This window comes from Felis catus, chromosome X, assembly GCF_018350175.1.
Source record: "Felis catus isolate Fca126 chromosome X, F.catus_Fca126_mat1.0, whole genome shotgun sequence".
Taxonomy (NCBI): domain Eukaryota; kingdom Metazoa; phylum Chordata; class Mammalia; order Carnivora; family Felidae; genus Felis; species Felis catus.
In genome coordinates, this window is record NC_058386.1 from 65,481,689 (window position 1) to 65,506,627 (window position 24,939).

General features: G+C 37.6%; 1 protein-coding gene across 1 annotated transcript in view; it reads right to left on the reverse strand.

The window, feature by feature from the left end:
- LOC101091427 (charged multivesicular body protein 1a-like) overlaps positions 1-24,939 on the reverse strand; it is a 158,148-nt gene that overhangs the window by 80,629 nt on the left and 52,580 nt on the right. The window contains exons 3-6 of the mRNA XM_045050380.1: positions 24,118-24,264; positions 23,677-23,745; positions 23,509-23,597; positions 9,143-9,186 (exon numbers count right to left, since the gene is read on the reverse strand). Coding sequence (XP_044906315.1) covers positions 9,143-9,186; positions 23,509-23,597; positions 23,677-23,745; positions 24,118-24,264 — 349 coding nt within the window. The remainder of the gene's footprint in view (positions 1-9,142; positions 9,187-23,508; positions 23,598-23,676; positions 23,746-24,117; positions 24,265-24,939) is intronic.

Below are 24,939 nucleotides of genomic sequence, written 5' to 3' on the forward strand. Positions count from 1 at the left end.
ATTTCACTTATCGTAACACTATCCACTTCCATCCACGTTGCTACAGAAGGCCATATTTCATGCTTTCTCATTGCCAAGTAGTATTACATTGTGTATATAAATCACAATTTCTTCATTCATTCATCAGTTGATGGACATTTAGGCTCTTTCCCTAAGTTGGCTATTGTTGAGAGTGCTGCTATAAACCTTGGGGTACAAGTGCCCCTATGCATCAGCACTCCTGTATCCCTTGGGTAAATCCCTAGCAGTGCTACTGCTGGGTCATAGGGTAGATCTATGTTTAATTTTTTTGAGGAACCTCCATACTGTTTTCCAGAGTAGCTGCACCAGTTTGCATTCCCACCAACAGTGAAAGAGGGTTCCCGTTTCTCCACATCCTAGCCAGCATCTATAGTCTCCTGATTTGTTCATTTTAGCCACTCTGACTGGCATGAGGGGGTATCTGAGTGTGGTTTTGATTTGTATTTCCCTGATGGCTAGTGACGCTGAGCATCTTTTCATGTGCCTCTTGGCCATCTAGGTGTCTTCCTTAGCGAAGTGTCTATTCATGTCTTCTGACCAGTTCTTCACTGGATTATTTGTTCTTCGGGTATGGAGTTTGGTGAGTTCTTTATAGATTTTGGATACTAGCCCTTTGTCCAATATGTCATTTGCAAATATCTTTTCCCATTCTGTTGGTTGCCTTTTAGTTTTGTTGATTGTTTCCTTGCCAGTGCAGAAGCTGTTTATCTTCATGAGGTCCCAGTAGTTCATTTTTGCTTTTAATTCCCTTGCTTTTGGGGATGTGTCAACTGAGAAATTGCTGTGGCTAAGGTCAGAAAGGTTTTTTTCCTGCTTTCTCCTCTAGAGTTTTGATGAATTCCTGTCTCACATTCAGCTCCTTGATCCACTTTATTTCAGTGAATGGTGTAAGAAAGGGGTCTAGTTTCATCCTTCTGCATGTTGCTGTCCAGTTCTCCCAGCACCATGTGTTAAAGAGACTGTCTTTTTTCCATTGGATATTCTCTCCTGCTTTGTCAAAGATTAGTTGGCCATACTTTTGTGGGTCCAATTCTGGGGTCTCTATTCTATTCCATTGGTCTATGTGTCTGTTTTTGTGCCAGTACCATGCTGTCTTGATGATTACAGCTTTGTAGTAGAGGCTAAAGTCTGGGATTGTGATGCCTCCCACTTTGGTCTTCTTCAAAATTACTTTGGCTATTTGGGGTCTTTTGTGGTTGCATACAAATTTTAGGATTGCTTGTTCTAGCTTTCAGAAGAATGCTGATGCAATTTTGATTGGGATTGCATTGAATGTGTACATAGCTTTGGGTATTATTGACATTTTAACAATATTTATTCTTCCAATCCATCAGCATGGAATGCTTTTCCATTTCTTTATGTCTTCCTCAATTTCCTTCATAAGCTTTCTATAGTTTTCAGCATACAGATGTTTTACATCTTTGGTTAGGTTTATTCCTACGTATTTTAGACCTCTTGGTGCAATTGTGAATGGGATCAATTTCTTTATTTTTCTGTTGCTTCATTATTAGTGTGTAAGAACACAACTGATTTTTGTACATTGATTTTGTATCCTGCGACTGTGCTGAATTCATGTATCAGTTCTAGCAGACTTTTGGTGGAGTCTATCGGATTTTCCATGTATTATATCATGTCATCTGCAAAAAGTGAAAGCTTGACATCATCATTGCCAATTTGGATGCCTTTGATTTCCTTTTGTTGTCTGATTGCTGATGCTCAACTTCCAACACTATGTTAAACAACAGCGGTGACAGTGGACATTCCTGTCATGTTCCTGATCTCAGGGGGAAAGCTCTCAGTTTTTCCCCACTGAGGATATTAGCTGTGGGATTTTCATAAACGGCTTTGATGATGTTTAAGTATGTTCCTTCTATCCCGACTTTCTTGAGGGTTTTTAAGAAAGGATGCTGAATTTTATCAAATGCTTTTTCTGCATCAATTGACAGGATCATATGATTATCTTTTCTTTTATTCATGTGATGTATCACATTGATTGATTTGCGAATGTTGAACCAGCCCTGCAGCCCAGGAATGAATCCCTCTTGATCATGGTGCATAATTCTTTTTATACACTGTTGAATTCGATTTGCTAATATCTTGTTGGGAATTTTTACATCCATATTCATCAGGGAAATTGGCTTGTGGTTCTCTTTTTTTTGCTGGGTTTCTGTCTGGTTTAGGAATCAAAGTAATGCTGGTTTCATAGAATGAGTCTTGAAGTTTTCTTCCCTTTCTAGTTTTTGGAACAGCTTGAAAAGAATAGGTATTATCTCTGCTTTAATGTCTGGTAGAATTCCCAAGGGAAGCCATCTGGTCCTGGACTTTTATTTATTGGGAGATTTTTGATAATTGATTCCATTTGTTCACTGGTTGTGGGTCTGTTCAAGTTTTCTATTTCTTACTGTTTGTGTTTTGGAAGTGCATGGGTACTTAGGAATATGTCCATTTCTTCCAGGTTGTCCAGTTTGTTGGCATATAAATTTTCATAGTATTGCCTGATAATTGCTTGTATTTCTGAGGGACTGGTTGTCATAATTGCATTTTCATTCATGATTTTATCTATTTGGGTCATCTCCCTTTTCTTTTTGAGAAGCCTGGCTAGAGGTTTATCAATTTTGTTTATTTTTTCAAAAAACCAACTCTTGGTTTCGTTGATCTGCTCTACAGTTTTTTTAGATCCTATATTGTTTATTTCTGCTCTGATCTTTATTATTTCTCTTCTTCTGCTGGGTTTAGGCTGTCTTTGCTGTTCTGCTTCTAGTTCCTTTAGGTGTGCTGTTAGATTTTGTATTTGGGATTTTTCTTGTTTCTTGAGATAGGCCTGGATTGCAATGTATTTTCCTCTCAGGACTGCCTTCGCTGTGTCCCAAAGCATTTGGATTGTTGCATTTTCATTTTCATTTGTTTCCATTTATTTTTTAATTTTTTCTCTAAATGCCTGGTTGCCCCATTCATTCGTTAGTAGGGTGTTCTTTAACCTCCATGGTTTTGGAGGTTTTCCAGGCTTTTTTCTGTAGTTGATTTCAATCTTCATAGCATTGTGGTCTGAAAGCATGCATGGTATGATCTCAGTCCTTTTATACTTATGAAGGGCTGTTTTGTGACCCAGTATGTGATCTATCTTGTAGAATGTTCCATGTGCACTTGAGATGAAAGTGTATTCTGCTGCTTTGGGATGCAGAGTTCTAAATATATATGTCAAGTCCATCTGATCCAATGTGTCATTCAGGGCCCTTGTTTCTTTATTGATCCTGTTTCTAGATGATCTATCCCATGTTGTAAGTGGAGTATTCAAATCCCCTGCAATTACCACATTCTTATCAGTAAGGTTGCTTATGTTTGTGTTAATTGTTTTATGTATTTGTGGGCTTCCGTATTTGGTGCATTGTCATTTATACTTGTTAGCTCTTCCTGATGCATAGATCCTGTAATTATTATATAATGCCCTTTTTCATCTCTTGTTACATACTGCCTTTAATTTAAAGTCTAGTTTGTCTGCTATAAGTATGACTACTACAGCTTTCTTTTGACTTTCAGTAGCATGATAGATAGTTCTCCATCCCCTCACTTTCAATCTGAAGGTGTCCTCGGGTCTAAAATGAGTCTCTTGTAGAGAGCAAATAGATGGGTCTTGTTTTTTTATCCATTCTGATACCCTGTGTCTTTTGGTTGGAGCATTTAGTCTATTTACATTCAGTTTTATTATAGAAAGATATGGGTTTATAGTCATTATGACGTCTGTAGGTTTCCTCCTTGTAGTAATGTCTCTGGTACTTTGTGGTCCTTGCAACATTTCACTCATAGAATCCCCCTTAGTATCTCTTGTAGGGCTGGTTTAGTGGTGATAAATTCCTTCAGTTTTTGTTTGGGAAAACCTTTATCTCTCCTTCTATTCTGAACGACAGACTTGCTGGATAAAGGATTCTCGGCTGCATTTTTTTTTTCTATTCATCACATTGAAGATGTCTTGCCATTCCTTTCTAGCCTTCCAAGTTTCAGTAGATAGAACTGTCACTAGTCTTATTGGTCTCCCTTTATAAGTAAGAGCCTGTTTATCCCTAGCTGCTTTCAGGATTTTCTCTTTATCCTTGTATTTTGCCAGTTTCACTATGCTGTATCATGTAGAAGATCTATTCAAATTACGTCTGAAGGGAGTTCTCTGTGCCTCTTGGATTTCAATGCCTTTTTCCTTCCCCAAATCACGGAAGTTCTCAGCTATGATTTTCAAGTATGCCTTCAGCCCCTTTCCCTCTCTCTTCCTCTTCTGGAATTCCTATTATTCAGATATTGTTGCACTTGATTGCATCACTTAGTTCTCTAATTCTCCCCCTCATTTTCCTAGATTTTTTTCTCTTTTTCTCAGTTTCCTCTTTTTCCATAATTTTATCTTCTAACTCACCTATTCTCTACTCTGCCTCTTCAATCCGAGCTGTGGTTGCCTCCATTTTGTTTTGCGCCTCATTTATAACATGTTTTAGCTTCTCATGACTGTTTCTTAGTCCCTTGATATCTGTAGCAAGGGATTCTCTGCTGTTCTGTATACTTTTTTCAAGCCCACCAATTAATTTTATGACTATTATTCTAGAAATAGATTTTTTTTTATTTATATTTTTGAGACAGAGAGAGACAGAGCATGAATGAGGGACGGTCAGAGAGAGGGAGACACAGAATCCGAAACAGGCTCCAGGCTCTGAGCTGTCAGCACAGAGCCCGATGCGGGGCTCGAACTCACGGACTGCGAGATCATGACCTGAGCTAAAGTCGGCCGCCCAACCGACTGAGCCACCCAGGCACCCCTATGACTATTATTCTAAATTCTTGTTCTGTTATATTGCTTAAATCGTTTTTGATCAATTCTTTAGCTGTCACTACCTCCTGGAGTTGCTTTTGAGGAGAATTCTTCCGTTTTGTCATTTTGGATAGTCCCTGGAGTGGCACAGAACTGCAGGACACTTCCCCTGTGCTGTCTGGAGTAACTTGTGTTGGTGGGCGGGGCCGCAGTCAGCCCAGATGTCTGTCCCCAGCCCACCGCTGGGGCCACAGTCAGACTGGTGTGTACCTTATGGTGTGTGTACCACATATGTGTCACATATGTACCACATATGTGTACCACACACACAGTCAGACTGGTGTGTACCCTCTCCCAGGGGCAGGACTCACTGTGGAGTGGTGTGGCCCCTGTCTGGGCTACTTGCACACTGCTAGGCTTGTGGTGCTGCTTTGATGGGATCTGGCGTATTAGCAGGAGTGGATCCGCAAGGTGAAGAGGAGCAGGAAGGGCATGCTTAGATTGCTTTGCCGTTTGTGGTCTCCTGTGGGAGGGGAGGGAGGCAGGCAGACCTGTCGGAGGGATGGATCCACAGAAGCACAGCGCTGGGTGTTTGCGAGGTGCAAGCAAGTTTGGTGATGGGGGCTGGTTCCCTTTGGGATTTTGGCTGGGGGATGGGTGAGGGAGATGGCACTGGCGAGGGCCTTTGTTCCCTGCCAAACTGAGCTCTGTCCTCCGGGGCTCAACAACTCTCCCTCTCATTGTTCTCTAGCCCTCCCGCTCTCGGAGCAGAGCTGTTGACTTATAACATTCCAGATGTTAAGTCCCGCCTGCTCTCAGAACTCAAGGAGTCTGGGCCCTCCGTTTTGCAAAGCCAGACTAGGGGGCTCTGCTTTGCTTTGCTGGTGGGCTGCCCCTCTGCCCCGGCTCCCTCCCACCAGTCCGTGTAGCGCACACTACCTCTCCACCCTTCGTACCCTCTTCCGTAGGCCTCTTGTCTACGCTTGGCTCCGGAGAGTCCATTCTGCTAGTCTTCTGGTGGTTTTCTGGGTTATTTAGGCAGATGTGGGTGGAATCTATGTGATCAGCAGGGACGGTGGGCCCAGCGTCCTCCTACACCATCTTCTCCCCTCAGATTTAAGTCTAATATTTTAAATAGCTCACATTTTAAATAAGATTTAAAATCTTGCCTCACATCTTCACACAAAAACCAACATTGCAACTTTACTTTTTTAAACATTCTGGAATAAATGGAGAACTTAACAGAACAGAAGCTACAAAGGGAAGTGAATTCAATCTCTAAATGAAACGTGCATGCAAACAGAAATGTCCATCATTACAGAGTTAAGAGTTATTACTCAGCCATCAAAAATAACAAAATCTTGCCATTTACAATTATGTGAATGGAGCTAGAATGTACTTATGCTTAGTGAAATAAGTTAATCAGAGAAAGACAAATACCATATGATTTCATTCATATGTGCAGTTTAAGAAACAAAACAGACGAACACATGGGAAGGGAAAAAAAGAGAAGAGATGGAAATAAATTGTAAGATACTCTTAATGACTAGAACAAACTGAGAGTTGACAGAAGGTGTAGGGTGGGACTTGGGCTGGATGGGTGATGGGTATTAGGGAGGGCACTTGCAGTGATGAGCATTGGTTGTTGTATGTAAGTGATGAATCACTGACTTCTACTCCTGAAGCCAGTATTGCACTGTATGTTGACTAACTAAAATTTAAATTAAAAAGTTAACCACATTTTGCTAATTTATGATGTCATATTATAGTAGGAAAATACTATTCATAAAATAAAAACGTGTATATATTTATATATAAATAAATATATTTAATTCATACACATATTCATACCAATCAAGATAAAATCCAACTTCTTTACTTGTTCCATGGAAGCAACACCTGTACCAACAGAACCTGTTTGACCCTGTGGTAGTTCCATATTGAGATCAAGGCCACAATTTAAAAGTTATTAGCATAAATTAATGTTAATATAGGCATTTTCCTCTTTATCTTATTATAAGCAATAAAATAGGCTTATTGCAAATTTGAATATTCCACCTAACATTGTACCTTAATTTAAATAAAAAAAGAAAACTGATTCAATTTTATAAATGTAAACAGCACTCAAACATCTTCTGAATGTCCACCTTAGGATAAATGAATTTATAAATTATAAAGCATTTTTCTTAAGCCCTAATGGTATCCCATGTGGATGATAATCTTATGATAAAAAAGCCAACAAAGAGGATAATGATCTGGTCATTTGAATAAAAGACAAACATAATAGTCATTCAATGTATTTAATTTACTGGAGATTACTATATATCTCCTACTATGAAGGAAAATTAATATACCTAAAAAAGATAAAACAAGCTAGACAAATATAGCTTCAGGTTTCATACCTAATATCTGAACTATCTTCAAGTTAGTCAGAATCATTAATTGCATCTACCTATAGAACTGAGGTTTAGACAAGTTAAGTACACTTGTCCAAGATTGCTCTAATGATAGATAGGATCTGAACCCAGGTTTGTCTGCCTCCAAGGCCCATGATTTTAATCTCTATTATACTCCTCCTCCAGGATATAAACTAGCCTTTCTGTCTGTATCTGGACCACTGTATGCAAACCAATTTGAAAACGCTACTGAAAATAGAGTAACTTTAGCAGTCATTAGGAGATTCTACAGACAGATTATTATTTAAAAGATAAAGATATGCTATGCTAAATTTTGTTGAGGGAATCACAAAGAAACAAAATTTGGATACTTAAACATCTTTAAGGATGGGCATTAGTATTTTGACATCAGTGGTCTACCTGTTTCTACTGCTCCAGTCACCACCCATTATGGATATATCTCATCTCTTTTAATTTTGACCTTCCGCCCCTAAGGAACATTTGACAATGTCTGGAGACATTTTATACTGCCAGTACTGCTACTTTTATCTTGTGGGTAGAGAACAGTGATGCTACCAAACATCCTACAAATTCACAGAACATTTAGCCCAAAATGTCAATAGTGTTGAGGTTGAGAAATCCTTCTCTAAATCTTATCAAAAAGTTGTCTGTTAAACTTGGTTTTCCACTGAAGGTCAGGAAAGCTATAATGTGGCAATGTCCCTTTTACAATACCTCTCTTGCTGTATTTTCAAGCCCAATCTTCTTATTTAGTCTTTGGTAGGAACAGAAACAAGTCCTTAGCCTCATACTACTAAGATGGAGTCTTCTGATACTCAATACCTTGGTATCTTTTATAATACTTAACAAAAGTCACCATTCCTGCTACCTGCCTGTCAATATGTGGGCTGCATCAGGATACTAACAAAGCCAAATACTGTACTACCTAACCCCCAGCTCTTTTCTCAAATACTGCAAACCTGATTTACTAACCCGTGTTTTAATTTTACTAAAGATTCATTAGTGATATAAGGAGCCAATAAACTTAATTGTTCATATTAATCAGGCATTAGACACTAGAATAATATTCATCAGTTAAATTTTCCACCTGTCTTCAAATCTTCTCTTCCCAGGAGAAAATAATAGAGTACATAAACTATATTTCAATCTATTACTCTACCTTTGATGATAAAGTATAAAATTTAGTATCACCCAGTTTTACTCTATGTGTTTGAAAAATGTATTTTTATTCTTTAATACAATGTTTTCTTGAAGTAAACAATATACCAGAGACTAATGATATAACATGACTTCTATAGCATAGATATTATCATGATCAACTTATTCCCCTCAAACAGGAAGGACCTGAAATAAACATCCCGTTAACACAAACTCTATTTCCAATAGCAGTACCAGAAAGGGTGTCATTTACATTTTTAAAAAAGACCATATGCAATGATGTAATGTTGACATCTTTTGAACTCCTTGAATATTTTGCACATATTTCTCAGATTTCAGGACTCAAGCTGGGCTTAAAACTTAATGGCCCAATCACAGCAAAATTGTTTTGGAAGATCTAGTTTAAAAAATCCAAACATTTGATACATGTTGAACACAGAAGATACTGAAGGTATTGAGGAAATGTTTAAAAACTCCTGCCCTCCTCAGTTACCTTCCTCCATTTCTTATCAACAACTAAATGAATGCATCTCCAGAGATTGTTAAGAAGATATTAGGATGATCTAAGCAGAGCCACATTTTATGAGCATGGAAAAATGTTGGATGACTGCTTCAAAGGATCTTCCAACAATAAATTCTAGGGTCAAAAATCTAACTCTATTTCTCATAAAGACAAATACCTTTATTTGCATTATATAATTTTAGACCCAAAGATATTAAATCAACATTATCCAAAAGCACTCAAATAATTTCTTACCCAGCTTCATCTGCCATTTCTTGAAGCAGCATAGCCACTTGGTTCTGGAATAAGAAAATGAGAACTTGTATTTTAATGGTATCTCATTGTACATGGTTTTTATGATTTTGCTTTAAAAAAAAGAACTGCAAATGACAAAAATTCATTTTTACCGCTGAGTAGTATTCCATTATACACACACACATGCATGCATGCATACCACATCTTCTTTATCCATTCATCAGTTGATGGACACTTGGGCTCTTTCCATAATTTGGCTTTTGTTGATAGCACTGCTTTGCAACAATGTAGATGGAACTAGAGGATATTTGGATAAGCAAAAGAAATCAGAGAAAGACAGATACCATATGATTTCACTCATATGTGGAATCTGAGAAATTCAACAAATGAACAGGGGAAGGGAAGGAAAAATAAGATAAAAACAGAGAGGGAATCAAACTATAAGAGACTCTTAAATGCAGAGAACTGAGGATTGTGGGGGTGGGTTAAATGGATGATGGGCATTAAGGAGGGCACTTTTAGGGATGAGCACTGGGTATCATATATAAAAGATGAATCACTGGGTTCTACTCCTGAAGCCAAGACTATACTGTATGTCAACTAAGTTGAAAAGGAAGGGACCGGGAGAGGACCAGGAGGAGGAGCAGAAGCAGCAGCAGCAGAAGCAGCAGCAGTAGCAGAAGAAACAGCAGCAGAAGCAGAAGAAACACCATAAACAGAAGCAGCAGCAGCAGCAGCAGAAGGAGGAGCAGAAGGAGCATGAGAAGCAGCAGAAGCAGAACGAGCAACAGCAGAACCAGCAGAAGCATCAGAAGCAGCAGGATAAAGAGCATGAGAAGCAGCAGCAGCAACAGCAGAAGCAGCAGCAGCAGGAGGATCAGGAGGGGCAGGAGCAGGAGAATCAGCAGCAGCAGTGGCAGAAGCAGCAGAAGCAACAGCAGCAACAGTAAAAGCAGCACAGTGGAAGAAGCAACAGAAGCAGAAACAGAAGAAGCACTAGAAGCTGAAGCTGAGCAGCAGAAGAAGCAGAAGCAGCAGCAGCAGCAGAACTAGTCTACAATTTTTTTAATGTTTGTTTATTTCTGAGAAGAGAGACAGCCTGAGTGAGGGAGGGGCAGAGAGAGAGGGGAAGAGAGACAAAGAATCCGAAGCAGGCTCCAGGCTCTGACCTGTCAGCACAGGGCCCAAAGAGGGGCTTGAACCCACAAACCGTGAGATCATAATTTGAGCCAAAGTCAGACTCTTAACCAACTGAGCCACTCAGTGACCTGGTCTACAATTTTTAAAAGAAAGTTTTAAAAAATATGTTTTTTACCACCAGAGGGAGCTAAATTACTTCAGAAAATAATTTAGTTCTCTCAATAATGTTAAAATTATAAAGCCTTCAAATATGAGGTTATGTGAAAAATATCAGCAATGATGTTCACTTATAATTTTAATCTGAGTAATGTAGCTCTCTTTAATGCAGTGAATCAGTTTCTTAAGCTCTGTTCTAGCCCAATTTACCTTTTTTTTCTTTTTTCAAGTTTTTATTTAAATTCAAGTAAGTTAACATAGTATATTACCTTCAGGTGAAGAATTTAGCTATTCAGCACCTACATAAAACAGCCAGCATTCATCACAACAAATGCCCTCCCCCGTACTAACCAGCACCGATTTAGAGCATGAAACTGACCACCTCTCCTCCAGTAACCCTCAGTTTGTTCTCAACAGTTGAGAATCCACTTTCTGGTCTGTCACTCTTATTTTTATTTCCCCCTATGTTCATCTGTTTTGTTTCTAAATACTACAAATGAGTGAAATCATACAGTATTTGTCTATGTCTGACATTTCACTTAGCATGACACTCCCTAACTACATCCACAACATTGCAAAACACAAGATTTTGTTTGTTTTTTTTTATGGATGAGTAATATTCCATTGTATATATACCACATCTTTATCCATTCATCAGTTGATGGGCATTTGGACTCCTTCCATAATTTGGCTAGGGTTGATAATGCTGCTCTAAATATCTGGATGCATGTATCACTTTGAATCAGTACTTTTGTATCTCTTGGGTAAATACCTAGTAGTGCCATTGCTAGGTTGTAGGGTAGTTCTAACTTTTTGAGGAAACTTCTTACTGTTTTCCAGAGTGGCTTCACCATTTTGCATCCCAGGAACAGTGTAAGAGGGTTCCCTTTTCTCTGCATCTTTGCCAACCTCTGTTGTTTCCTGGTTGTTAATTTTAGCCATTCTGACAGGTGTGAGGTGATATCTCATTGTAGCTTTGATTTGCATTTTCCTAATGATGAGTGATGTTGAGTATTTTTTCATGTGTCTGTTAGCCATCTGTGACATTCCTTTGAAGAAATGTGTATACATGTCTTCAGCCTATTTATTAACTATATTATTTGTTTTCTGGATGTTGGGTTTTACAAGTTTTTCTATCAGATATGTCAATGTCAAATATCTTCTCACATTCCAAAGGTTGCCTTATAGTTTTTTCATTGTTTCCTTTGATATGCTGAAGCTGTTCATCTTGATGAAGTTCAAATAGTTTATTTTTTCTTTTGGTTCCTTTGCCTCAGGAGATCTATCTAGTAAGAACTTGCTACAGCCAATGTCATAGAGGTTACTGGCTGTGTTCTCCTCTAGGGTTTTGATGATTTCCCTGCCTCATATTTAAGTAATTCATCCATTTTGAATTTATTTTTGCATATGGTGTGAGAAAGTGGTCCAGTTTCATTCTTTTCCATGTTATTGTCCAGTTTTCCCAACACCATTTGTTAAAGAAACTCTTTTTCCGGGGCGCCTGGGTGGCTCAGTCGGTTGAACATCTGACTTTGGCTCAGGTCATGATCTTGCAGTTCGTGAGTTCAAGTCCCATGTTGGGCTCTGTTGCTGACAGCTCAGAGCCTGGATCCTGCTTTGTATTCTGTGTCCCCCTCTCTCTCCGCCCCACCCCTGCATATGCTCTCTTTTAAAAATGAATAAACATAAAAAAATTTTTAAAAAAAGAAACTCTTTTCCCCATTGGATATTTTTTCCTTTGCTGAAGATTAGTTCACCATAAATTTGTGGGTCCATTTCTAGGTTTTCTATTCGTTTCCATTGATCTATGTCTGGTTTTTTTTTCCAGTACCATACTGTCTTGATCACTACAGCTTTGTAATATAACTTGATGGCCACGTTTGCAATGCCTCCAGCTTTGCTTTTCTTTTTCAAAATTGTGTTGGCTGTTTGGCGTCTTTTGTGGTTCCATACAAATGTCAATATTGTTTGTTCTAGCTCTGTGAAAACTGCCGGTGGTATTTTCATAGGGATTGCAATAAATGTGTTGACTGCTTTGGATAGTATAAACATTTTAACAATATTCTTCCAATCCATGGGCATGGAATGTCTTTCCATTTCTTTGTTTCCTCTTCAATTTGTATCATCAGTGTTTTAGTTTCCAGAGTAGAGATCTTTTACCTCTTTGGATGATTCCTCAGCATCTTATGGTTTTTAGTGCAATTGTAGATGGTATTGATTTCTTGATTTCTCTTTTTGCTGCTTCATTATTGGCGTAGAGAAATGCAACAGATTTCTGTACATTGACTTTATATCCTGATACTTTACTGAATTCATGTATCAGTTTGAACAGCTTTTTGGTGGTCTTTTGGGTTTTCTATATAGATGATTTCATGTCATATGTAATAAGTAAAAGTTTGATTTCTTCCTTTATTTGGATACCTTTTTGTTGTCTGATTGCTAAGGCTAGGACTTCTAATACTGTCATACATAATCGTGGTGAGAGTGGACATTCCTGTGTTGTTCCTGACCATAGAGGAAAAGGTCTCAGTTTTTCCTCATTGAGGATATTAGCTCTGAGCTTTTCGTATATGGCCTTTATGACACTGAGGTATGTCTCATCTTTCCCAACTTTTTTGAGGGTTTTTATCAAGAATGAGTGTTGTACTTTGTCAAATGCATTTTTTGCATCTATTGTATAGTTCATATCCTTTCTTTTATTAATGTGGTACATCTCACGGATTGATTTGTGAATATTGAAACACCTTACAGCCCAAGAATAAATTCCACTTGATCATGGTGAATGATTGTTTTAATGTACTGCTAGATTTGATTTGCTAGTATCTTATTGAGAATTTTTGCATCCATGTTCATCAGGGATATTGTCCCATAATGCTTTTTTAGTGGAGTCTTTGGTTTTGGAATAAGGGTAATGCTGGCTTCATAGAACGAGTTTTGAAGTTTTCCTTCTATTTCTTTCTTTTTTTTTTTTTTGGAGTAATTTGCGAGGAATATGTATTAACTCTTCCTTAAATGTTTGGTAGAATTCCCCTGTGTAGCCATCTGGCCCTGGGCTTTTGTTTGTTGGGCGATTTTTGATTACTGATTTAATTTCTTTGCAGGCTATTGGTCTCTTCAAATTTTCTATTTCTTCCTGTTTCAGTTTTGGTAGCTTATATGTTTCTAGGAATTCATCCATTTCTTCTAGGTTGTCTGTTCTGGTTGCATATAATTTTTCATAACATTCTCTTATAATTGTATTTCTGTGGTTTTGGTTATTTCTCCCATCTCATTTGTAACTTTACTTACTTGGGTCCTTTCTGTTTCTTTTTGATAAATGTCGCTGTGGGTTTGTCATTAATATTTTAAAAGAACCAACTGTTGGTTTCATTGATCTCTTCTACTGCTTTTTAGCGTCTATGTCATTTATTTCTGCTCTAATTTTATTATTTCACTTCTGCTGTCTTTAGGCCTCATTTGTCATTCTTTTTCTAGCTCCTTTAGGTGTGAGGTTGAGAATTTTCTTGCTTCTTGAGATAGGCCTGTATTACTATATACTTTCCTCTTATTACCATTTTATTACATCCCAAAGGTTTGGACCATTGTGTTTTCATTTCCATTTGCTTCCATTTTTATAAATCTTCTTTAATTTACTGATTAGTCCATTCTTTAGTAGCATGTTGTTTATCTTCCATGTATTTGTGGTCTTACCAAAATTTTTTAATGGTTTACTTCAAATTTCATAGAGTTGTGGGCAGAAAATATGTATGGTATGACCTCAAACTTTTGTATTTGTTGAGACCTGATTTGTGAGCTAGTATGTGATATATTCTGGAGAATGTCCCATGTGCACTTGAAAAGAATGTGTATTCTGCTGCTTTAGGATGAAATATTCTGAATATATTTGTTAAGTCCATCTGGTCCAGAGTGTCACTGAAAGCTTTTGTTTTCTTGATTTTATCCTTAGATGATCTATGTAAGTGAGGTGTTAAAGTCCCCTACTATTATTGTATTTTTATCAATGAGTACCTTTATGTTTGTTATTGTTTTATATATTTGGGTGTTTCATGCTGGGGGCATAAATATTTACAATTGTTAGATCTTCTTGCTAGATAGTCCCCTTTATTATGATACAGTACCCTTCATCTCTTCTTACAGTGTTTGGTTTAAAATCTCATTTGTCTGATAAAAGTATACCTACTCTAGCTTTCTTTTGACATCCATTAGCATGGTAAATAGTTCTCCATCCCCTCACTTTCTTTTTTTTTTTTTTTAATTTTTTTTTCAACATTTATTTATTTTTGGGACAGAGAGAGACAGAGCATGAACGGGGGAGGGGCAGAGAGAGAGGGAGACACAGAATCGGAAACAGGCTCCAGGCTCTGAGCCATCAGCCCAGAGCCCGACACGGGGCTCGAACTCCCGGACCGCGAAATTGTGACCTGGCTGAAGTCGGACGCTTAACCGACTGCGCCACCCAGGCGCCCCCATCCCCTCACTTTCAATATGCAGATATCTTTAGGTCTAAAGTGAGTCTCTTGTAGGCGGCAAATAGATGGGTCTTGTTTTTCTATCCATTCTGACACCCAAAGTCTTTCTATTGGAGCATTTAGTCCATTTACATGCAGAGTTATTATGGATAGGTATGTATTTATTGCCATTTTATTACTTGTTTTGTCATTGTTTCTGGAAATTCTCTCTGTTCCTTTCTAGTCTTTTGTCATTTTTGATCTTTCCTTCCCATTCAAAGAGGACCCTTTAATATTTCTTGCAGGGTTGGTTTAGTGTTCATGAACTTCTTTAGTATTTGTTTATCTGGGAAATGCTTCATCTCTCCTTCTATTCTGAATGATGGCCTAGCTGGATAAAGTAACGCTGGCTGCAGATTTTCCCCCATTCAACACATTGAATATATCATGCCACTCACTCCTAGCTTGTCAAGTTTCTGTAGGAGATTTGCTGTTAACCTGAGGGGTCTTCCCCTGTATGTTAGGAACCTCCTCTATCTTGCTTTTAGGAATTTTTTATCACTATATATTGCAAACTTAATTGCAATATGTGTTTGTGTTGGTCTGCATTTGTTGATTTTTATGGGAGTTCTCTGTGCTTCCTGGATTTGGATGTCTGTTTCCTTTCGCATATTAGTTAAGTTGTAAGCTATTATTTCAACAACTAAACCTTTTGCTCCCTTAGTTCTCTCTTCTTCTTCCGAGACTCCTATGATATGAATGTTATTACATTTTATGGAGTCACTGAGTTTTCTAAGTTTACTCTCATGATCCATCACTCTTTTTTATCCCTTTTGTTCATCTTCATTATTTTCTATAATTCTATATTCTACATCACTTTTTAAAAATATTTTTGAGAGAGAGAATGAATGAATGAATGAGAATGACTAGGGGAGGGGCACAGAGAGAGGGAGACACAGAATCAGAAGCATGCTTCAGGCTCTGAGCTGTCAACACAGAGCCTGATATGGGGCTTGAACTCACGAACCACGAGATCGTGACATGAGCTGAAGTCGGATGCTTAACTAACCAAGCCACCCAGGCGCCCTTCTATCTTGTATATCACTTATTCATTTTTCTGCTTCTTCCATCCTTGTGGTCATTACATTCACACGGTTTTGAATCTCAGATTGAACATTTTGCATTTCTGCCTGTTTTGTTTTTTTTTTTTTTCATCTCTACAGTTAGGGTCTTTCTGATGTCTTCCATTCTTTTCTCAAGCCCAGAAAGTATCTTTATGATTGTTGGTTTAAATTATACATGAGGCATATTACTTACCTGTTTTGATTAAATCTCTGGCTGTGACCTTTTCCTGTTTTTGGGGGGGATGAATTCTTCCACCTCAGCATTTTGTCTATGTCTCTGACTCCTGTGTTAGAAAAGCCTGTTATGTTTCCTGCTCCTATGAAGAAGGTATTTAGAAGAGGTCAGGTCATATAATGTCCAGGGCCTGGCATTTCAGCATGTGTCTGTGGTATGTGCTGTGTGCAAACTGATGCTGTGTTTCAGGTGCTCTATCCCTCAAGCCAGTTGTCTGTAGAGGCTCTTCTTGCCTACAGTGGACAGCGTTTATACCTTGGCCAGAGTGTGATGAGTTTTAACTAGGTGTGCTCTGGTCAGCTTGATAAATGAGACTTGATGTTATTTCCACTAGAACTGAAGCACTGCAGAAATGTACAGTCAGTAGGCTGTATGGTATGAGAGTGAGGGGATTTTGCTGGTCTTCTGGGGAAGATGCCTGTTCTGTTCATCCTTAGGAACATCTGCCTAAGAAAAGCAGTATCAGCAGACTGCAGGTGGCAGGACTTGGTGTAAGCAGGTTAGGCAGCGATTTTACAGTGCTTTGCTATTTACTGAAATTGGTTTGTGCTGAGGAAGTGGGGAAGGGAAATGGCATCAGCCAGCTCCTTTACCTGCAGAGATGGGAATCTGTGCTCGCTGCTCTCAGGGAAGCCCTCCCAGAATAGTGAATAATTTTCCTTTGTGTATCCTGTGTTTTTCAATTGCTGTTTTCACACTGTCTCCAGGTTGCTTGCCTACCTAGTGCAGCATAGTGCGCTAGGGCCTTGGGCTGTATCATAGCCAAGCCTGCTGACTTTCAAAATGCCAAACTTAAGGGACCTGGTGTTCCAGAAACCTGTGCTGATCTTCTTGGAGAGGGTCTAGCCATGCTGGGAGTGATACAGGTTAGATCCAGAAGGGCATACATGCCAGAGAGGCATGGGATTTGAAGCAAAGCAGGATAAACAGCCTGTGTCTAGGTTAACTACACTTAGCAAGTGTCTGTGAGCCTATGCTGAGGGGCAGGGGAGTGAAATGGCACCCACTGACTCCCTTGTCCCTAGAGGCAATGACACTTCTCATAGATGTACTGCAAGAAGAGGGAATAGTCTCCTTTCCAGTTCCCCAAGCAATCTGCAGGTTGTGCTATTTGCCCTGGAGATGCTTGACTGTCTTCTCCCCAGGAGCAGGGCTGCACCCTCACAACTGTATCGCACATGGGCCCTCAGACCTCCCAAATTCCAGTCTTTGAGCCCCACTGGTGGCAAAAACTCATGAAAATGCTGATTTTCTCTTATTTTTCCAGCCAATGGCTTTGAGGAAGTGTTAAAGAGGTTAAAGAGGGAGATTAGAGAACATCCTACTAACGAATGGGTCAAAATAGGATATTAAGGAAGAAGTTTAAAAAAATATATGGAAGGAAATGAAAATGAAAACACAATAGTCCAAACCCTTTGGGATGCAGAAAAAGGCAGTCCTAAGAGAAAAATACATTGCAGTTCAGGCCTATCTCAAGAAGCAAGAAAGGAACCAAATATATAACCTAAACTCACACCTAAAGGAACTAGAAAGGCAGCAGCAAAGACAGCCCAAAGCCAGCAGAAGGGAAATAATAAAGAGTAGAGCAGAAATAAACAATACAGAATCCATAAAAAAAAGAACAGATTAACAAATCCAAGAGCTTGTTTTTTGAAATAATAAACAAAACTGATAAACCCTTAGCCAGATTTCTCAAAAAGAAAAGAGGACCCAAACAGATAAATCAAACCAGGAATCAAAGAGGAGAAATCACAACCAATAACACAGAAATACAATTAGAGAATAGTATGAAAAATTTCATGACACCAAGCTGGACAATTTGGAAGAAATGGACAAAGTCCTAGACACTCACATACTATCAAAACTCAAATGGGGACACCTAGATGACTCGGTTAGGTGTCTGACTTTGGCTCAGGTCATGCTCTCGTGGTCTGTGGGCTCAAGCCCTTCATCAGGCTCTGTACTGACAGCTCAGAGCCTGGAGTTGGCTTTGGATTCTGTATCTCCCTCTCTCTGTGCCCCTCCCTTGCTCACGCTCTGTCTCTCTCTTTCTCAAAAATAAACATTAAAAAAAAAAGTCAAATGGGAAGAAGTAAAATTTGAACAAACCCATAATGAGCAAACAAATTGAATCGATTATCCAAAATCTCCCAACAAATAAGAGTCCTGGACCAGATAGCTTCCCAGGAGAATTCTATAAGATATTTAAAGCAGAGTTAATACCTATTCTTCTGAAGCTGTTCTAAAAAACAGAAGTGGAAGGAAAGCTGCCAAGTTCATTCTATGAATCCAGCATTACTTTGATTCTAAAACCACACAAAGACCCCACTAAAAAGGACAATCACAAGCCAATCTCCCTGATGAACATGGATGCAAAAATTCTCAACAAGATACTAGCAAATCTAATTCAACACCATATTAAAAGAATTATTCACTATGGTCAAATGGGATTCATTCCCAGGCTGCAGGGCTAGTCCCATATTTGCAAATAAAACAACATGATACATCACATTAATAGAAGAAAGGATAAGAACCATGTGATCCTGTCAATAGATGCAGAAAAAGCATTTGACAAAATACAGCATCCTTTCTTAATAAAAACCCTCAAGAAAGTCAGGATATAAGGAACATACCTTCACATCATAAAAGCCATATATGAAAAGCCCACACCTAATATCATCCTCAATGAGGAGAAACTGAGAGCTTTCCCCTTGAGATCAGGAACACGATAGAGATGTCCACTCTCACTACTGCTGTTTAACATAGTGTTTGAAGTCCTGGCCTCAGCAATCAGACAACAAAATGAAATAAAAGGCATCTAAATTGGCAAAGAAGTCAAACTTTGACTTTTTGCAGATGACATGATACTCTATGTGGAAAACCTGGAAGACTCCACCAAAAAGCTGCTAGAACTGATACATGAATTTAGCAAAGTTGCAGGATATAGAATCAATGTACAGAAATCTGTTGCATTTCTAAACACCAATAATGAAGCAACAGAAAGAGATATCATGGGATCAATCCCATTTACAACTGTACCAAAAACCATAAAATACCTAGGAATAAAGCTAACCAAATAGGTAAAAGATCTGTATGCTCAAAACTATAGAAAGCTTGTAAAAGAAACTGAAGAAAATACAAAGAAATGGAAAAACATTCCATGTTCATGGATGAGAAGAACAAACATCATTAAAATTTTTGATACTATCCAAAGCAATCTATACATTTGGTGCAATCCTAATCAAAATAGCACCAGTATTTTTCACAGAAATAGAACAAACAATCCTAAAATTTGCATGGAACCACAAAAGACACTGAAAAGCCAAAGTAATGTGGAAAATGAAAATCCAAGATGGAGGAATCATAATCATGGACTTTAACCTGTATTACAAAGCTGTAATCATCAAGATAGTATGGTACTGGCACAAAAACAGACACATAAGACCAATGGAATAGAATATAGAATCCAGAACTGGATCCACAAATATATGGCCAACTAATCTTCAATCAAGAAGGAAATAGTATCCAATGGAAAAAAAAGACAATCTCTTCAGCAAATGGTGCTGGGAGACCTAGACAGCAACATGCAGAAGAATGAAACTGTACCACTTTCTCACACCATACACAAAAATAAATTCAAAATAGATGAAAAACCTAAATGTGAGACAGGAAACCACCAAAATCCTATAAGAAAAAACAGGCAGCAAACTCTATGACCTCAGTGGCAGCAACTTCTTACTAGACAAATCTCCAGAGGCAAGGAAAATAAAAGCAAAAATGAACTATTGGGACCTCATCAAGATAAAAAGCTCTGTACAGTGAAGGAAACAATCAACAAAACCTACGGCATGGGAGAAGATATTTACAAATGACATATCGGATTAAGGGTTAGTATCAAAAATCTATAAAGAATTTACCAAACTCAACACACAAAAAGCAAATAACCCTGTGAAGAAATGGGTGGAAGACATGAATAGACACTTTCCCAAAGAAGACATCCAGATGGCAAACAAAAAATGAAAAGATGCTCAACATTGCTCATCATTAGGGAAATATAAATCAAAACCACAATGAGATACCACCTCACACCTGTCAGAATGTCCACAATAACAACTCAGGAAACATCAGATGTTGGTGAGGATGTGGAGAAAGGGGAGCCCTCTTGCACTATTGGTGGAAATGAAAACTGGTGCGGCTATTCTAGAAAACAGTGTGGATGTTCCTCAAAAAATTAAAAATAGAATTACCTTATGACCCAGCAATAGCACTACTAGGAATTTATCCAAAGGATTCAGGAGTGCTGATTTGAAGGGGCACATATACTCCAATGTTTATAGCAGCACTATCAACAATAGCCAAATCATGGAAAGTGCCCAAATGTCCATCTATGATGAATGGATAAAGAAGATGTGGTATATATACATAATGGAATACTACTCAGCGATGAAAAACAATGAAATCTCGCCACTTGCAACAACGTGGATGGAACTGAAGGGCATTATGGTAAGAGAAGTCAGTCAGAGAAAGACAGATATAATATGATTTCACTCATATGTGGAATTTGAGAAATGTAACAGATGACCATAGGGGAAGAGAAGGAAAAGTAAGATAAACACAGAGAGGGAGGTAAATCATAAGAGACTCTTAAATACAGGGAATTGATGGTTGATGGGGATGGGGGGTTGGGGTGGGGAAAATGGGTGATGGGCATTGAGGAACTTGTTGGGTGAGCACTGGGTGTTTGTTGTATGTAAGTGATGAATCACACGAATCTACTGAAGCCAAGACTACAATGTATGTCAGCTAACTTTAACAATAAATTTAAGAAATAAAAATAAAAATACAATAATCAATAAAAAAGAATTTTACAAGTGAAAAATTTAATTTTTGTTTCAAATAAATAATCTTTACCATTAAAAAAAAGAAATACTAATTGAGCACCTATATTTTATGCTAGTTGCTGCTTTTTAATGCATCAATATGGTATATTAGAAAGGTGATATGTACTATGGTGAAAAATAAAGCAGGGATGGCAGATAGGGAGTACAGAGCATGTGGGTACGCTGTTGATGCACTTTTAAGTAGGATGATCAGGAAAGACATAAAAAAAAATGACATCAGAATAAAGAACTGAAAGGAGAGTGGGCAATGAGGATATCTACAAGATGGAGGAAAAACATTCAGACTGGCACATGAAATGGATTTTAGACAAAAATGTACTTGGTGTGTTTGGGAAATAACAAGGAAGCCAAGTCCCTAAGTAGAGTAATAAGCAGTAATAGAAGATAAGTTCAGAAAAAGGGGGTGAGGCAGATCCAGTAGAAGATAAGGTCAGAAAAAGGGGGTGAGGCAGATCCCATAGGGTATTATAGGCCATTGCAAGGAATTTGGCTTTTAATTTGAATCAGATGTGGAGCAACGGGAAGGTTTTGAGCATAAGAATGACATGATCTGACCTGTTTTAATAGGATCACTCTGCTATGTCAAGAGCAGACTGTAGATATTACTAAATTGCTTTCCAAAGTGGTTATGCCAATTTAAATTGTAACTACTCATTAGCATGGTATGAGAATTTGGGCAACTAAGTGTGTTCCATCATATCTCTATTTCTTTTGTAAGTTTTGGTTGAGTTTTTATGAAGAATGTTTTGTATATATTTGAATGTCCCCAGTACCTAGCACAGTACCTGAAGCAGGTGAAGGTGCTTAGCAAATGTTGGGTGAACGAATCTCAAGATTTTTTAGAGCTAAAAGGCATTTACATATCATCATATCCAACCCCTACATTTTATAGCTAAGGAAACTGAAGCCCAAGGTACTGAGTATCTTTCTTAAGGTCCCAAAGTTAATTAGTGGTAGAATAGGAATCAGAAATCCAAGTGTCCTGACTTCCAAGTCATTTTTCCAATTCACTTGTGTTTCCTAAACTTGACTGATCATAAACTCATCTGCAGATCAACTCAAGGAACTTGAATAAGAATCAGAAACTCTAGGACAGTGCTTCCAAAACTTGGTGCATAAAAATCACTGAGAATCTTGTTAAACTAATTCTGATTCAATACATCTGTGGATAGGGTCTGAATTTCTACATTCCTAAAGAGGTCCCAGATGATACAGATGTTCCTAATTCTTGAACCACACTTGGGGGAACAAGGCTTTAGACATATAAAATGTCTAAATATATACTCACTATAACATATACACACAAATTCTTTCTTTTTCTTAACTCTAAAACCTAAATATAGGCATGTTCTCTTATTATTTACCTCTGTGAAAAGAGTTACATAGAATAAAATTTTGATGGTTGTTGATTTCTTCCTAATATGTCTTGTAAATTTACAAGATTTAATTTTTTTTTTTTATGTTTACTTATTTTTGACAGACAGAGCATGAGCACGGGAGGGGCAGAGAGAGAGGGAGATACAAATCTGAAGCAGGCTCCAGGCTCCGAGCTGTATGCACAGAGCCCGATGCGGGACTTGAACTCATGGACCTCGAGATCATGACCTGAGCCGAAGTCGAATGCTTAACTGACTGAGCCACCCAGGTGCCCCTAAATTTACTAGATTTTTAATATTGTTTCCATGTTAGCAAACGAAGTAATGGTAACAAGTTCTTTGTTCGTTTGATTGACTATGTGATAGGTGCTGGGTTCAAAAAAAAAAAAAAAGGGATAATGAAATAAATTTTCTATATGGATATTTAAATTTCACAAAACTTTGTTGCTTGCTCGTGTTACATGGAAACTAGTTTCAAATTTTAATTTTTTTGTAGCACATCTCTAAGTTGCAGGTTTTGAAAATATCCTGGCTTTATGACAAATAATTGATCTTGCAATTTATTATTTGGTCACCTGTGACTTGTGCATAAATAACACTCCAAAAAAGTACATAAGGAAGCAGACGAGTATTTGCAATGAGATTAATTAGCTGAGGATTAGGATAATACCTAATACCCACTAGCCTCAATGAGCCTCTAATGCAATGCCTTCACCAAAAAATACCACTGGAAGCAAGGTAGAACCAAGTCCTATACTTTTGAGACAGCTGATCTAATATAATTCTTAAAATTTCAAAACAGGATAAGGGATGTCATCTTCCAACATGTCCTCAGGAATCTGGAGCAGAGCGTACTTTTCTTACTTACATTTTGGGGAGACACTATGTTTAGAGCACATTCTGGAGATGATTTAGGCTCAAAAGCCTTTATATTTTTATGTTGGGTTATTTTAAAAAGTTATCCGAAGTAGAGAAAGTCTTCTTACCTGGTGCTACTCATTGTGTCTTCCATTTGTTGTGTTTGAACATAAAGTGTTTCAAACTGGTGTTCAAATTTGTCCATCAGGGCAGAAATCTGTAAATAGAAATATGGTCATAAGAAAAACTTACACTGAAAAGATGCTATCTTAACATCAAATGTTTTTTTTTTTTACCTTTTCAAGATTCATACTCCTCAATGTACCATCAATAGACTTGACTACACCTGCCATAGACTTAGTTACCTATTGGGAGTGTAAAAAAAGATTGAGCATCCTATAAGTGGTCTCAAAATTTATTCAGTCTTTTAAATATATTACTTACAGATCAACTTATGAAATTTGTCTACCCTTTCCTTAACAGTAAAAATACAATATGTATTTCTTGTCTGGCACTGACCATCTTTTATTGACTCTTCATTGGAAGACAATTAATTAGACCTTAGTTTTTAAAAGCCACTTTCAAAATCATTTTCCTCACTAACCGCTTTGACTATGTCTCTCCTGACCATGAAGGCCTTTATCAGCACGCTCTAATAGATGTAGCTATCTGACAACTCAAAATACACATTGAACGTAAATCAATAGTTCCTATTATTTACAAATATTAAGCCTTACCTTGCCCATTGTTACTGCAATTTGAACTCTGGCTGCCACAGCATCAACTCTAGCACTCATTCTCAAAAAATTAATTGCTTGGTTCCTCTGGAGGATTGCATCTTCAGCATGTATTCTTGCAACTTCTATATTGCCTCTCTGAATGGCCTGTTTTAAACAGAGCAAAATTAAATAATGGCAAAGACAAAGAGCAAGAGTAAATATTGGCAAAGAAAGGGAGCAAAAGTACAGCCATTTTAAAAAGTTTCCCCAATTAACCTATTTTAACATTATTTAAGAGCTTTTATAATTATTTTTTAAGAAATAAAATAATTTATACTTTACTTTTTAAATTATAATTAGAAAACATGATTAATAGGTTAGGAAATTAGAATGAAGTTTAAAAATTTGCCCATAATTACATCATTGAGCCACCATTATTATAGCGTATAGTATTCCAAGTAAATAATATATTACAATATAACTTTACTACAAAAGTACATGTGTATACTGTGTTTTTACCCAGTATTTTGAAAAATAAAAACAGCTTAATTCATTAAATACATAACTGCATCATCATTTCTGAATGCTGTGTTGTATGTACCATTAAACAGGGCTTTCCTATGCTCCTCATAATACATAAAATGATTTTAGATGTAACACACACATAAGTATCTTCATTTTAATTATGTATTCACACTTTTCTTGCTATAATAGCTTTGGCCAGGGCTAAAGTTAAATGTAAATTTATAGAAAAATATGAAATAGTTCACGTGGTCTTCCAATAGAGCAAAACAGAGAAGATACAGAAGTGACTGAAGTTTGAGAACACAGATCAGTTAA